Genomic DNA, 15,814 nt, shown 5'->3' with positions numbered 1-15,814 from the left:
TACCTTTTACTAAAACACAGTACTATACAGCCCTGAGCGTACACATCTCTATCAGCTGGAAGTCTGGTAACCAAAGGCTGTCGTCAACTGTTGTGATAAATGAAGAATTGCTCCTGTGGATTTATAAAGTGAAGCTCCAAATTCTGCAGGGTTAAAGCCAAGCCTCCCACAGAACCGTTCTTCTCTATAGGTCTTTAAGTCAGTTCCTGTGTACACCTCTACTCCAGTGAACAGTAACATTTCTTCACACAGGCTGCCCTGTTACAATTTACATCATTTTCTAAAATCTTGGGTTATGAAAAGTTCCATCTAATTTCATTAAAAAACTGGGATTTCTTAGCACTTTCGCTCATGATCCTATACATTCAGCATTTCTCAAACACAGCCTCTTGGGAGAAGTGTGGATGGAAGTCAGGGACACACAGTAAAAAGCAAAAGCATGGGGTCAACAAGGTAGAGAGTAATAAGGGGAACTTTGTAGGGTTTTGAAATACTTAGGCTCAGATACTCCCAAATCTAGTTTACAAACTGGATCTTGTGAAACGATAAAGCAAAATAAAGCATGGCACCTTCTAATATCAGAAGCACCTTCAGGTCATAATTCTGTTCCACAGTGTGACAAGAACTTAGATCAAAAACACTACAGCTGCATGCTGTGAAGCACAAGGTAGTGCAAACCCACTCTGACTGCTCAAAGAGGTTCAAAATATTGAAATAGTAACTTCATCTTTGCAAACCTTGTCCCTCATACAGCCAGTATAATGCACTTGGTACCACATACTTTAGCTAATTAGCCAGAAACTAAATTGATTGCCCACATTGGATCCAGATCATATGTATTGCCAGATAATCCTATATTATTTTTAAAGAATATGGAGCCTTAGGCTGTACTAGCAACATTGTGTATAATCCCAATCCTGATGTATGATCACAGTTTAACATTTTGTTGAAGAAAAGATCATATAGACTATTTATATGGTCACAAAGAGGAGGGAAAAATGGTGTTAAAAGAGGAAGGGTTCATCTACAACTCAGTATAGCAAGTAACCCAGCTTGTTTCAAACAATTCATGCAATGCATTCAGGAACAGTTCAGTATTCCTCCATAAGACGTTTTCACATAAAGACAAATTCTTTGTATTCTCAGCAGTCTAGTGAAGTACTTGCAAAAGTCTTCTTCCCATATTCCAATACTATTCTGCCCAGTGTATGCACAAAATAAATCCGACCATCAGAAGAAACCAGGTGTAGCAGACAAAGCAATGCCATCTCAAGGTCATTATAAAAGCTTGGGAAATGTAAAATACGCTATTGCAAAACAGGGGAACTAAGAGCTTTATTTCCAGAAATGCAGGTTGAACATTAAATTAATGGGAAAAGCAATATCCTTTGGACAAGTGCCATTAATATTGCAATGCTAGAATGCCCTTAGACTTTTTGGATCTTTCAGACCAAATCCACTGTGCATTTTAAAGCCCTTTATAACTGGGGTTTTAGAATATTATAAAGCCTCATGAGTGCTAGTAGGTGCTTTCTGATTATAAGAACTATGATAAGAGCAGTCATAGCTGCTGCTCCAACAAAGGCCTTGCCACCATCTTCCCAACACATAATATGGTAGAAGGAATTACGAGTCTCCTGACTCGTGACAGGCAGCAGGAAGTCTGGAGCCTCCATTTGGCTGCCTGTGGCTCCCTTGGGATCTGCTGCAAAGAAACAGAGCCATGCTCACCCTTCTGAGGGAGGGACACCTCAAGCTAAACCAGACGTGGAGAGCTTCTGCAAGGAGCTCCTCTCTGTTATAATCCGAGCTGTCTCAGTTAGAGGAAAGTAGTGCAAATATAGGCACTCCCTGCAATCAGTAATACGCACCGCTGCTAGCAGCTTCCGAGCAGCTGAAATGCCTGTTTCAGACTGTCTGCTTATTCTTGTATGCCTGCTACTCTTCATGTTTGTTTATAATAGAGATAAACAGTGCCAAAATTAAATGAGGTGTTGTATGAACATTGACTGTGTTTACCAAGGAAATTAATCTCTACACCTTTCCAAAACCCTTCAAAGTAAGTTTAAACTGCTGTGCATTTCAGTGAGATGCATAACATAATTTATACAAAGAAAAAGATAGTAACATGCTAATACTTCTGTTGCCAGATTTCAGCATCAATGTATTTGCTTGTACAGATAAATCAGTGCCTCCCCCTGCACAATTTAAACAAAGATATTATTGAAAAGACATTTTAGAACGAAGGATTTTTCAGAAAATATAAATTTTTTTTTTTTTTTTTTTTTTAAGTTTTGTTCACAGTGTTCTACACCCTTTGGTACTTGCGCAACACAAACAATTGGGGAAAATTAATTAGCAACTGAAACTGATAAGTGAATTGGTACAAGTGCAAATGCAGTAAACTACTCTGTGAACGTGTCCAGTCATAGATAAACTTAAGGTTAATTTAACCAGGATTTACCTGCAGGAAACGAAGATCATCTAACTTCTGAACGGGATGGCTTAAAGTATTAATTATCCTTGCACTTCCAGTTGCTTCATTTTAGTTTTCTTAATGTCTGTGTAGACAGATCTTTAGTTTCTGTTGTATTATACAGACGTAGTATTGCAACCACTTATCTCCCCCTAGTGACAACTTTTGAAAGTTCATTGAACTAGTCGGGATCTGCCTTAGAGATCCCTTGTCAGTAGATGTATTTTACTCCGTGATCACTGTCAGCTGAGCAACATTATACCGGTCTAGATTTGGGATCTGTAAAACTAACCAATAGTATATGTAAGCCTTCCTCACCTTTTCATATTAGAGTCCTTCAAGTGCTTTTGAGATTCTGTACAGAAATTCTGGTATGTTTAGAAACTTCCAACATCTTTCTTTTAGGTTTGTTTCTTTCGCTTTCCTTTGCTAATACTGATCTCTAATACAACTATTTACTTGTCTTGCGAAAGTACCCTAAATGCAGTTGTTAAGACTCCACAAATTCAAGCTTTAGCTCCACCTTGAGTGTGCATTACTATTACTGAGTGTGCCAATGCACTACTGAAGCATTGCTGAGAGCATCAAAGCAACTGAATTCATATATAGAAAGACTTCACATTCCTAAATGTTTGTAGAACCAGGACATGCAACCGTATCATGCTTTATTGCATGATAAAATGCAACCTCCCTGCCTAAAAGAGCTGCTTATCATCTCTATCCAGGGTTACTTTCTCTTGTATAAACACATACGAGCAAACATTCTGGGGAAAATCTTACCTTAAAATCTCTGTAAAACATGGTGGGGTTTAGCCTTAATATAGTTACAGAAACAGTACAAGATTTCTACTACTTCTTTATGTAAACAGTTTCCTCTTTGGCTGTAAGCCTGCCAACTCAGGGCACAGATACCTTAAATGACTGTTTTCTTATCCCCATTCCCTTCCCTAAGCCTTTTCCATCATAATCATCACTTAAACCCACTGTATCAACACCAACAGCCACCTACCGTCAGCTGAACTGATTCATTCAAGTTAACGGGCAGGCCTGTGAAGAGTTATTTGTGAACAAGACAGACTGTTCGTACCTCTCACAATAACCTGTTAGTAAATGCAGGTTGAATACCAACGTACATAATGGTGCATATGGGGCTGTAGCACATACTAATACTCATGTAACACAGCAACCATATTTGTTAAAGCAGAAATACTCTCACAGTGGCCATCTAATTCTAGGGTCAGCTGTATGAAATATCACTCATGGCACAGCAGGGCTTTCTTTTATCCTAGAAGGCAAAAGAACACATTGAAATGGGATAATTCTGTCCCCAAACCAATCAGATCAAACTGTCCTACTCACTTTAAAACCATAGGTAGATTTATCCAACATTTTAAAGTTTATGAAATGCATGGCTTAGCTCAGGTTTGTTTGCAGAACAATTATTCCTTTACAGTGTTAATCTTTAGCACATACTGTATCATGACAGCAAATCAGAATACAAAATTACAGACTGAGTCAATAAAGAATAATTGCTCTAGTCACCCCAGAGCAGTAAATATTGCCAATGCTGAAGTCCTTAGAACTGTGGGCAGCCCCAGTAATGTTGCTCAATGTTCTCTCTCGAAAAGACCTTGAATACTTGAGAGCAAGTAGGAACTCAGTTCTGGAAGGGGAAAAATGTGCAGCCGAATACTAGTGGTTACTTAAGGCATCCAGGATTAGAAATGAGTGCGAGCTTTTTACATGGAGGCTTCCATATTCCTTTAATGTAACAAGATGGAAATATTCCCTCTCCAAAAACTAAAGAGGAAAAGGATCCTTAAATGGTTTATACTTCCTTCTCATAAGTGGTTAAAAAAATAAAACAATGGGGGATGGGGCAAAAGACAATTTGGCTTTAAATTGGCTGTATTCTGTAGATTTCTATATGGGAAAGATCCTGTGTTTGGATATGAAAGTATATAATTCCTTTCCCTGTAGTCTGGAGAATGGACCTTTGCTATTGCTGTTTTAAACAGAATGCCATAGGCCTTCTCTGCATTCTCATCCGTATTTTCTTTCCTTCATTAGCTAGTGGCTTGATTTTATGATCACCGATATTAATAGATGATTTCTATTGAGGTCAGTATATATGGAACCAGTTTCTAGGATAAACATTTCACCTGTTAATTAGCATTACACTGAAGCTGGAACAAAAGAAATGGACTTGGGGTATTTTCATTTCAGTTAACCCAAAATCCTTAAATGGAAGAGCTAGCTTAGAGATTTACGTGATTAGATGGCTTTAAATACAAATCTTGGACCTCAGCTGACTTAAACAGAAGCCAGATTTACTGACAAACAAACCTGCCTTCTCCCCTACCTTGCTATTTTAAAAACATTTTCAACAGCTTTTCTCATTTAAAAGGGCTCTCCTCCCATGATCAGGGTGAAAAAGACTTCATGTGGGAGCTTGACTGGCTTTTTAGTGATTTAAATTATATCATCATTATTTCAAAGGTACTTCTGTTGCTCTGACTTGCATTGAAATAAAAAACCCTGGATAAGCAGCCAGACATGATGCAGCTGCTGCAAGACTGTAACATGAATGAGCAGCTTTGAGTCAGAATCTGCATAGTTGTAAGTACAGGCAAGTACTTACGCGTTTACCCTAGTCCAAAGCAGGAATTTATGCTCATTAGTGCAATCAATGTAAAATCTCATCATGACTCTGGGTACGGATTCTACTCTGTAATTCACAGTTGTTGAATTGCTAAGAGATTTCATATTCAAACTGATAAAATCAAATATTCCAGGTCCTCTCCACTTCACCAGTAGTGAACTGAGCAAAAGCCAAAAGCCAGGCCAAACAGTATCAACAACGAGAATGGAAAACACAGCCCCAGTGACGCCCAATGTGTTTGTGGGCTGCATATTCAATAACCCATATGGCACCCCTTACTCATCCAAAGTTTCCACTGTCTAATAAAAAACAGATTACAGATTGCATGTGTTACAGATGAAAAGTTCCCTGTCAAGCAGTACCTACACCAAATACTCAGGTGTATTACATTAATTCTCAGGTCAAGAACATAATGCATTCTGGGGTCTGTAAAATCTTTAATAAAACACTTTTTCCCACTCCATTCTCCATGTCAGAAACTTGACCCTTACTGACTGATATTCTGCACACCATCCTACAGGTCAGCTCAGCTGATTTTTATTGACATTTTAACAACATCAAATTCCCCCCAAACTCAACTAATTAACTCATGAGTTTATAATGAGGACTTGGACAGTATCATTACATAGAGCAAACAAGGGCAGGTGGACCATGCAAGCTAGTGCCAAATCAGTTAGCTAAAGAACATTCCAGAGTAGCTTGATGTAGCAAAATGCTAAAATGGCTCTTTGCCATCCACGACCAGACCTCACACTGCATTGACACAGCAGCTCTTCTGGAGCTAGTGCATTATTCATTAACATGGTGTTGCACTCCACGATAGAGGTAGCTTGGGTGCTTGTCTAAAATTCAGGCATCTAGCCAACTGAGCATACGCGACACGCAGCTCAAACATACCTTATGTTGTTGCAGTGTAACAGCTTTCTACAGATCAGCATCTAAAACCTTGCCAGCGCATGGAATCTTACCTACGCCAGGCTAAAACACAGGTTTCTTACTACAGATTCCCATTACCTAATCATTACATCAGTGCCATGCAGTCCATAAAGTCTGGCTGTTAGCGTTCAGACTATTTGACATGTCTGAGAGAAATGAAATAGCTCTGATACAGAAAGCACATGAAAGCATCATTATCTCCAGAAATGCTTTTTTGACCTTGCATGGTGCGAGGTGGTGGGGAAGAGAAGAGGCTATACAGATTTCAGGTGAAGCTACATCTGCTTTATTAATTCCCTGGGACAGCAACCTAAGCCTGACCCTATGCTAGAGTGAATTTCTACACCCTCTGTGCTTCACTTCAAAGAATATCGAATGCTTAGGTTCCGTGCAGCCCACGTAGATCCTTCTCTGCACACATGAACTAAAAGCCTGTTCAGTTTGTGACAGAAATGGCAACAATCAGTGCTATCTAATTTACGTTTTCAAACAGATGTTGCCAGATGGCCACACTTACGCTTTATTATCTCACGGCATCCCGTTGTTCACACAATGTTGCTTACTTAGACTAATGTCAGTATCTGCAGTTTTTGGAAACTTGTGAATGGCTAAAGCTGTTGTCCAAACACACATCCTTACAATTCCAATTTCATGTACAACTTGTGCTTAGCAGTTATTTTTTCTTAGTTAATTTTTCTTTTCTACTCAGAGCTCAACTACATTTACTCAGATGCTAAAGTACACTTTTTCAGGCTTAAAACAGATCCAAATTGGGCTGGCAAGAACAGTACAAATCTGTGATACTGGACAACCAATATGATTTTGTTTATATTTGATCAGCTTAGTGTAAATCTACACCCTTCATCAAAAATTATACTAAACCCAAAAGCAAAATACAAGTCCGAACCTTGCATCACTGGTTAAACACTCAACTTGACACCAAACTTCCTCTGGACATTGCACTCCTGCCTTCCTGGTATTTGTTTCTGGACTCTTCTTTCCCTTCTGTTCTTCTCTTTTGAAGCACAGTAATTATAATTTTTATAACTGCTTGACCTAAAACACTTATATTCCACTCTCAGATGAAAAAATAGCTACGAGATACAATAGGCAAAAGGCAACCTTTAACAGGTATCTTTACACAGAATAAATGGTAGCTAAATCATCCTTTCCTTACTCGTTCCTAGTAAAACCAAACCCTTTCTTTTAAAATACCTTTTATTTTGCCATGAAAGTATTTCTTCAATGTATCTGCAAATAATATTGAAGGACAACTTGGGCACCCTCCCCTACTTCTCCCAGGTTAGCAAGATGTAAAACATGCACCCCTCAACCATATACTTTCTTCCACAGATACCTACTCTATTAAACTGAATTTGGGTTTTTTTTTGTTTGGTGGTTTGTTTGTGGGGATTTTTTTTGGGGGGGGGGGAGCCTTGTTCTTCCTCTGGGCTTCCTCAGAAACAGTATTAAGTTGCTTTGAAAAACAAATGAAGCAAAAAAATTCTGTCAATATCCATGCCAACAAACCTGTATTAGTTAAAACTGGACCCCTTTGATTTTGAGGCCTATGGTTATTTTAATGAAAAGGATTTCTTGGTGCAGTATTAGCCTAAAGCTAATATTTCAGAATGTTCAGAGAAAACAACTGCTAATCGTTTCTACAGAAAACAGCTTCACACTGACCACTTGCAAAGAGAGGCTAAATTCAATAAATAAATTACCCTTGCTGAATGTAAAAGTGTTTAGAGAAGTAGTTAGGTTTGGATCAAACCAAGGTTGCCTTTCCATTGATTCCAACACTTGGCAAGGAGCAATTTTAACCTCTTTCTCTTCCCCACATCCATAAATATGGTCAAGGCCAGTCTCCCATCTGCAACGTTATACATGGTCACATTTTATTTAATGAATATAAAACTACGTAGATGTCTGAGAGATATAGGGACAATAGAAGCAAATGAATTATTCACACTGAGAAACCCTTGATTTTGGGCAACATCCTTTCCTTTAGAAAGAACTGGCAGGTTATTAGAAAATGAGAGTTGCTGACCTGCATCGCTGTCTAGTTTCATGCTGATATGGCATTATCCTCCAACTCTACCTCATGAGTGTCAGAGAGACAGAAAATCAATTGCATTTGGAAAGCACTATACTTGGACTTGTAGAATTACATTTGTTGTCAGTAAGATACTATTAATACATATTATGACATCTAGAGATTCCAGTGAGAAAGGTTCAAGGCAAATAAAAGAAACTTTTTAACATTTTATTGATGAACAGCAGAAAACGCAGCTTTCTTTATCTCATACTGCTGGATGTGATATCAACTTGTACATGTGTAAATAAACTTTTGCACATGGTTTCAATACAGCAGTTGCTGTTCTGAAAAGAACTCAGAAATATGGTGTCCATGTCTTAGACATCACTCTAAGAAAGCTTTGATGATATACAGCAGTGTGGTGGGGGCAGCAGCCCGATATGAGCGCTGTAAACCTAACAAGAGCCATAGATTAAATTCTCAGTGGCTATTTTGTGCTGAGCCGCCTGTTGCCTTGACTACACTGCCAGCAGTAGTTTAAAGCTAGCTTGGGTGTATCTACACAAGCTACGCAAAACAGTAACTTCTGTGCTGTCTGAAAAGAACAGGCTAGGACTTACATTGTATGGTAAGCACTGCAGACAGCCCTTTAACATCTTTCTTTGCCAGAATGAGTTTTATCACCAGGGAACAAGCAATGCCCTTTGACTTGTGTAATAAAGAGGCTCAATAAACTTTTGTTCCATATCCTGGTTGGCACATCCTGTAGTATTTTCTCCAAATGCTATTAGTTTGTATTCCTATATCACAAGTAACTGTTATCAGAGCCCATGAATACAGTGGTTTGTATTCTCTACTAGCCATCTACAGTATCAGTGCTTTTCTCTACAGTAGACAGTCATCTAAAAAAGGATATATATATATTTATTTATTTATTTATATGTATATATCATTATTTTTGGTTGCAAAGTGGTCTTGTAGGTAAATGAATTCACAGATCTGTAGAAGATTTGAAATGGTGCTCCACAGAGTGCTTTCCATCTTCCAGAACTTTGGAAATGCGCTGCAAAAAAGAGGAACAGAGTGCCATATATTAAAATGACCACCGTATTAGATTCAGTAATATGTATATTAATTACTAGCTTGTGTCCTTAATCTGTGACTAGGGAAAAAGGCATCGACCAAATCCTGGATATTTGAGGCTAATTTCTCTATCCTGCAAAACTATGAACCTGTACTTAAATCTGTTCGCATGATTCTACTGATGCTGTGGAATCACTATAGAAAAGGGTTTTAAGCTTTATTCAGTCCTTTTGCAGACTTGTAAAATAGGACATCTTGTCCTTCTTACTTTATATGCTAAGTTAGGTTTAAATGTGATGAGATCATGCTGAAAAGCTGTTATTCTTGGGTCTTAAAAGAACAAGTATGTGATATATTCAGTACAAGTGAAACCTTACACACTTCAAATTAATAGCTTATTCTTGTTCCTACCAGAAAAATGAGTATGAAGACATCGAATGCAGAATTTCCTAAATGTTGTTGTATTCTCCCTGAAGGTAGCTATCTAAGTTTCTTAAAAGACTGCAGAAACAAATGAATGAAAATGAAACCTATCCTCCCCTCTCCCCCCCCCCCAAAAGAATATGAAAAATTCAAGTTTTGCAAAGCATGATAAAGTTGACATGTAAAACATTACAGATGTCATGAAATACTTATGTACTATGCATCTCAGTAGCTACCAGCATCTGCATTACATGTAACCCTTCCACTGCTTGGCACCAAATAATTTTTATATATATATATATATATATATATATATATATTTTGCCTTTAAACAGTATGTTAAATTCAATATTTTATTTTTACTTTTTAATTTCCACAGAAATCATTGAAAGGTTTACTGTATTAAAGGAAGACAAACTGTTCTAAGCAGCATTATTGACTCGACTGTAAGCCAACTTCTGCTTTGAAATGAGCACATCTGACACCAGAAGTTGACTCGCACTGTGCATGCTTTGCCATATACACTGTGCTCACCTTCCTGTGATGCTAGTGCTAACTACCCGATATAATTAAATCAAACAACAAATAATTGCTTTCCTCTTTTGCTAATAAGTGTTATGTAAATCAAATTAGAGAACATCAGTCGGTCAAATGAGACCTCTTGTGGTATGGATACAAAACTACACATCTGAGCCTTCCTACATTGAACATACTAAGATGTACATCCTTAATGCAAAAAGCACAGCAAGAGACAAATATATATCCCTACAGAGCTTCCACTCCTCGCCTGAGGAGAGAATGGGGGGGCTTACGGGGCTTGAGGCATTTTAAAATGACGTAATTTTACTTTATAGTCTAGAATTTTTAGAGAGGTAATACCTTCTTTTTCCCCATACAAACACACAGAACTTACTATTGTTTTAAATAGCTGGTTCACTTTCTTTTTTTTGAAGTTTTTCTTGTCACCATCTGAGGTGGAAGGAAATACTGGCTGACTGAGCCTATGTGACGCAATTGTCTCCTCAGGTGCCGCGGGGCTGACCGACAGCGTTAATCCTTAGAAGAGAAACAGATTGGTTGCACGAAACAAAACTGAAAAAGGATAGTCAAAAGCAGCGTATGGGAAAGCAGAATTCAAAATAATGAACTACTGCAATTACCAGAGAGAAATGAGAGTTTGTAACCTAATGATATCCTCAGAATACAAAAATAAGGAAAAATTTCCCCATGATTGCATTAAACTTAATTACATCAAACTGAATAGTGAAAAATACGAACCAATCTGACCAAAGGAGAAAAAAAAAAGATAAACAGATACACAGATGAAAAAGAAGTTGGCCATGATGGTCTGGGTGGGAAACCACTGTTTTGTTGTGATAAATGCCTGTTACAGGCATTTGGATGCATAGGGACAGTGACAGGGATAGATGAAGTGCAGGCTAAGAAGTGGGATGTGCTACAGAGGAAGGAGGGGGTGATGATGATGATGAAATAGAGCACACGTTCTCTGTATGCCCTGGCGTAGAAGTGCAGTGCACCCGCAGTCACACTCGTCCTTTTCTGCCACACAAACGTCAGCTTCTCCAGTGGGCAGTTACCTTGTTTCCCCTTCCTGTTACCATGAGGAAGACTCAGGGGATTCTTCTCTAATGTCAATACCAACCGTTGAAATCCCTTCTACTGGGCAACCTTTTGGGACATTCAACTGCCAAAGCAAGGCACAGAACAACCGTTTCTTCCTGTTTCAAACGCCCTAACTCCGATTTGTGAGTGCAGCCTGCAGAAGCCTTGCTTCTGCAAGTGAGGCCCTACAGAGCAGGGAAGATGAACGAACCCCGGCTCTGTCAAGGCAAGGGGCATGCTTATACCCTAATAAGGAAGCAAAATACAGAGCTCCAGAAGTAATACTTTTAGATATACGTTAGTACCAGGCAGCACAATGTTATCAAGCAATAATAGCAGTCCAGCCTTACATGCACACTACCACACCAAAATTGTAACTTCTGTCTCAGAGGCACAGGGACACAGAGACAGCTACCCGCTTCTGCTTGCTTCCTGAGCAGCTTACCTGGGATAGTTGGCATGGAACGACTGACAGAGCTCATTTGCTTGAGGACAGATGTTTTCTGAGGTGCTGCTACATGCTCTGAGAGGTTGGTGTCACTCATGAACTCGTATTTCCTTGACAACTGTTTAGTTAAAAAAAAAAAAGCCATTAATGATGAACTGAGATACAATTAATGAATATCTAAGCAAAATACTATCTTGTGAAAAACATAAAATGAAATAATTAATAAATAAATGATCATGCATAGCCCGAGTGCTTTATGTGATTATTTGTTGAGTAAATAAAAAAAGTAACTACAGTAGTAGAACTGGGCCCACACATAATATTATATACTAGCTAAAACAATGTAAAACCTTTAAGGATGATTCATAGATAAGTATTTTTCATTTCACACAAAAACTGTTACTCTAAAAAAGCTTGCTAGAGGAGAGACTAATCTGGAACTGTAGGATGGTATTACTACCATGCTTGGTGAAACACCATCAGCCAGCTCCGACTGTGGCTCAGAAATGAAAATAAAGTTTTGAAAACCTTTCTCCCTATTGCATTAACATTGCCAGCTTGGCCACTAAGGCTTGTCACTACTTTTCTGAAGCAGAATAAATCTGTGACTCAATATGTGCCCAGATTCCCACGGCAGGTGTATCTGTATCTAATGTAATCAAAAGGCAAAGGTTTTGCTTCATTTTGTAAATAAGAGCTTCTCAGAGAATGCCTGTGCTTTACATGTGTCTTGTAGGAGGGCAGGAAGTGTGAGCCAGTCATAATCTTCCATAAGTTTCCCCACTTATGGGGAACATATGGCAGGTTGCAAGATTTAGCTGATTGTCCCAAAGACCCTTAGCTACTATCAAGTAAGTAACTTTTCCTTCACTTGTGAAAACTTGTTCACTTTATGTATGTGACTGAGAAAGAGCTTCCCTCAGCGTAACAGGCACAAGACATTTCATCTCCAATACTGCTTACAGCACTGCTCTACTAGGGAGCTAAGTGCAGGGCACAGTGTTCAGCAAAGATCAGTATTTTATTCTGTGTCACAGCTTCCCGTTTGCAGTACTGCTTGCTCTCTTTAGGAAAGTGTCACCCTGCTTTGTGGCAGCAAAAAACTTAAAAATCTCAATATACAATGAGCAAGCTACCCTAGACAGTTTGTATCACATAATCATACATAAAATTATAAATGGAAATATGTTATATTACATACATTTAATATTTGTAAAGAGATGGCTTGTCCTTTGAAACTAATGCCTACAGTCTGAACAGCGTATACCGATGAGCTAATACGAAGTCGTGGATCTACTCAATGCATGCAATTCTTCCTGCTGAAGTGTGCCTTCCAGAAAATGTTCAGAAAGGTGAATAGACTAGTTCAGAGGCTTTTCACGCCCTGCTCAAAATTTCTTGGACTGTAGAAACCCAGTTTTGTCCTTGATACCCAAGCAGCCAACAGTCACGCCATTCTGCTGAATTTCTAGCTAAGGTGAAATGCAAACAGGCTCAGACTTCAGGAAACCTGGTCACATCTTCTGAAACCCCATCAACCATTGTGAAGAAATACAAATTAGGCAACTTGCATCATTACGGATGCATTAAGGAGTTTTCACTCCCTGGTTTTATGAGCAGGAAGAACTAGCCCAGGCTGAGGTCATGCCTGTTTAATGCACAAAGAATGTGCATTGAACTAATGGGGAACTTGCACTTAGTGCGATCCATGAGACACACATTTTACAAATGATTCAGTTTTTCATACCTGAGACATTAATTATATTATCCCTCTGTTGAAGAGAAAAAAACCACTGTACTTAAGGGTTTGTAGTCACAGATCAAAGTCTTTCTTCCCATTTCTTTATAAAGACCTGACAACAGGAGAATAAACTGCAGCCTTCTGAGGGCTGTACTTTACAAGTAATGTTTCAGCGAAGGGCAAGATGTAAAAATTTAAATTCACCCCTTATTTCTAGCCTCATCCATTAAGATAACAGATAAACAAAGTAATTTTATTTTGCCTGCCTACACTCCTTGCTGAAACTTAGTGTGCTTAGGAATCAAGAAATAACGCTCTAAGTCAGTAACATACACTTTTCATGTCGGAGACGGAAATATCAGGTGCCGTTTTCTCGTCAGCAAACACCACACTGCTTCTTTTTGTTCTTTTTTTGGACCTTCTCATTTTTACCTCAGGGTGAGGGTTAATTTGCAGAGCATTCTCCTCTGATTCTGATTTTACTGGCTTTGATAGCACTACTTCCAGTTCAAAGCTGCAAGGACAAAAGAAAAACAATAAAAATTGCTAAATTATACTTTAAAAGTCACTGGTATTCTGATGTCATTTCCCTGAGAAATATAAATGCAGGTCATCCTTTCCTTAGGCTTTTTTATGCAGCCTTGCAAAAAGTACCGTATATAATGTCCTTCAGCTGGTAACTCTAGACACTAAAAAGATGCCTTCAGGAGGTATTATGTCCTAAAATGTTACAAAGAATGTACAATATTAATCTGAAGTGCAAATCTAATCCTTTTTCAAAGATCTGTGCATTAGCTCAATGACATCTAAAGTAAAAAAGGTCAGAGCTCACATGGGATTTTATGGGGAATGGTGGTGGAGCTGAAAGCAAAACAAGCAAAACGATGCTAACTAATTTTAAAGCTGCATTCACTCATAAACTAATTTGCAAAAACCAAAACTTTGTACTTTTTAAATAGTATTTCAATAATGAAATATTTGTTTCCTGAAAACTGAATGCCTCTATTTTCTTTTCTCAGTGACATTTCTTGAGTATATTTTGCCTATCTAGCATAAAATATTGTAGTTTTAAGCCTGGAGGAAATGTTAGCTTCAATTAAAAAGAATTTTCGCATAGTCTGAAGAGACTGCTAGTTGTCTTGATCCTTGAATATTAAAAAAAACCTTTTAGTTTCTTCCCATAAAACAGAATGAAAAAAAAATCGTATTATAGTCATAGTTGTATTATATTCATAACCGACCTTTCCGAAGCAATTTTGTTTGGAGTACTGCAGTCTGAATTCATGGAAGCCAGTGAAATAACTGACAACTGACGATAGGATCTTAGCATTGATCTCGGCCGTCCTACTCTCTTGTCATCAAAATCTGGCTACAAGATGGAAAAGAGAAGCATGTTCCATGAACCAAGTTTGTGAGAAACTCATTTCATCTCTTCTCAGTAGGTTTTGAGATAGCACAGATGTTTTAACATATGGCATGAAAGAAGTTACTCATCACTATTAATTACTGTGATTTTGTTTCTTCTATCTGGATACAATCTTTCTCTAAGACCTCTCAAGCTGAATGATACAGCGAACAGATTTATAGCTAAATAAACCACAATTAACAATTTCTGAAAAAGAAATAAAAAGAAACAGTGCTTGACCGATCCTGTTTTGAACAGACGGGGGCAGGCTACTAAAGTACTTGGCTTGGGCAAATAGCTTTAGTTAGTCCTTGCGCCACAACAGTAATTACACTCTCTTCTTCAGCCCACAACCTTCTGCCATCTCTGTACATTAATATTGCCTTCTTTCTTTATATGTTTGCAGGTGGATGGATGAAATTCGTCTTTCCCTAATAGTCAGCCAGTAAGAACAGGACCCTGTAAGAACAGCAGGACTACTTAGGTCCCCATGTACCTGTATTGCACATGGCCATATGTGCTGCACCATCTCTCTCTGCATCTCTCTCTCTACTTCTGCAATGTAAGGAGAAAAAGGGAGTTTTCACTCCAAATCTCCTTTAATAGGTAAGATTGGCTAACATAATGCAAATATTCAGCTTGATGTTAATGGTTTTTTATGCTTTACAATCTGATACTAAGTTAACTGAACCAGTCTGACTTGGGGAGATTTCCAGATGCTTTCCTGTTCCTCTTGCTATTAAAGGCAGGAACAAGGATCCCATTTCTTGGCCAGTTCTGCACCCGTTCTCTTTCTGCGGGGTGAATTCTGGGAGGCAGAATTATACTGTGCAGACAGCTGTGCTCTCCTCTTCCTCTGCACAAGTATTTCCTGGGATGAGTACGCCTGCCCCCAGTTAGCTCATCGTGTCATGAAATGAGGCAAGTTTTTGAGCATTTCCCAGTGCGTGTATACCATGAACTGCTTTTCCAGCCTACT

General features: G+C 38.5%; 1 protein-coding gene across 1 annotated transcript in view; it reads right to left on the bottom strand.

The window, feature by feature from the left end:
• Positions 1-9,032: 9,032 nt before the first annotated feature.
• DOCK2 (dedicator of cytokinesis 2) overlaps positions 9,033-15,814 on the bottom strand; it is a 228,141-nt gene continuing 221,359 nt past the window's right edge. The window contains exons 48-52 of the mRNA XM_067304597.1: positions 14,672-14,799; positions 13,764-13,944; positions 11,687-11,807; positions 10,532-10,674; positions 9,033-9,175 (exon numbers count right to left, since the gene is read on the bottom strand). Coding sequence (XP_067160698.1) covers positions 9,104-9,175; positions 10,532-10,674; positions 11,687-11,807; positions 13,764-13,944; positions 14,672-14,799 — 645 coding nt within the window. The 3' untranslated portion in view covers positions 9,033-9,103. The remainder of the gene's footprint in view (positions 9,176-10,531; positions 10,675-11,686; positions 11,808-13,763; positions 13,945-14,671; positions 14,800-15,814) is intronic.

The sequence above is a fragment of the Apteryx mantelli genome, chromosome 14 (genome assembly GCF_036417845.1).
Source record: "Apteryx mantelli isolate bAptMan1 chromosome 14, bAptMan1.hap1, whole genome shotgun sequence".
NCBI lineage: Eukaryota > Metazoa > Chordata > Aves > Apterygiformes > Apterygidae > Apteryx > Apteryx mantelli.
This window is presented reverse-complemented; position numbering and strand designations above follow the sequence as displayed.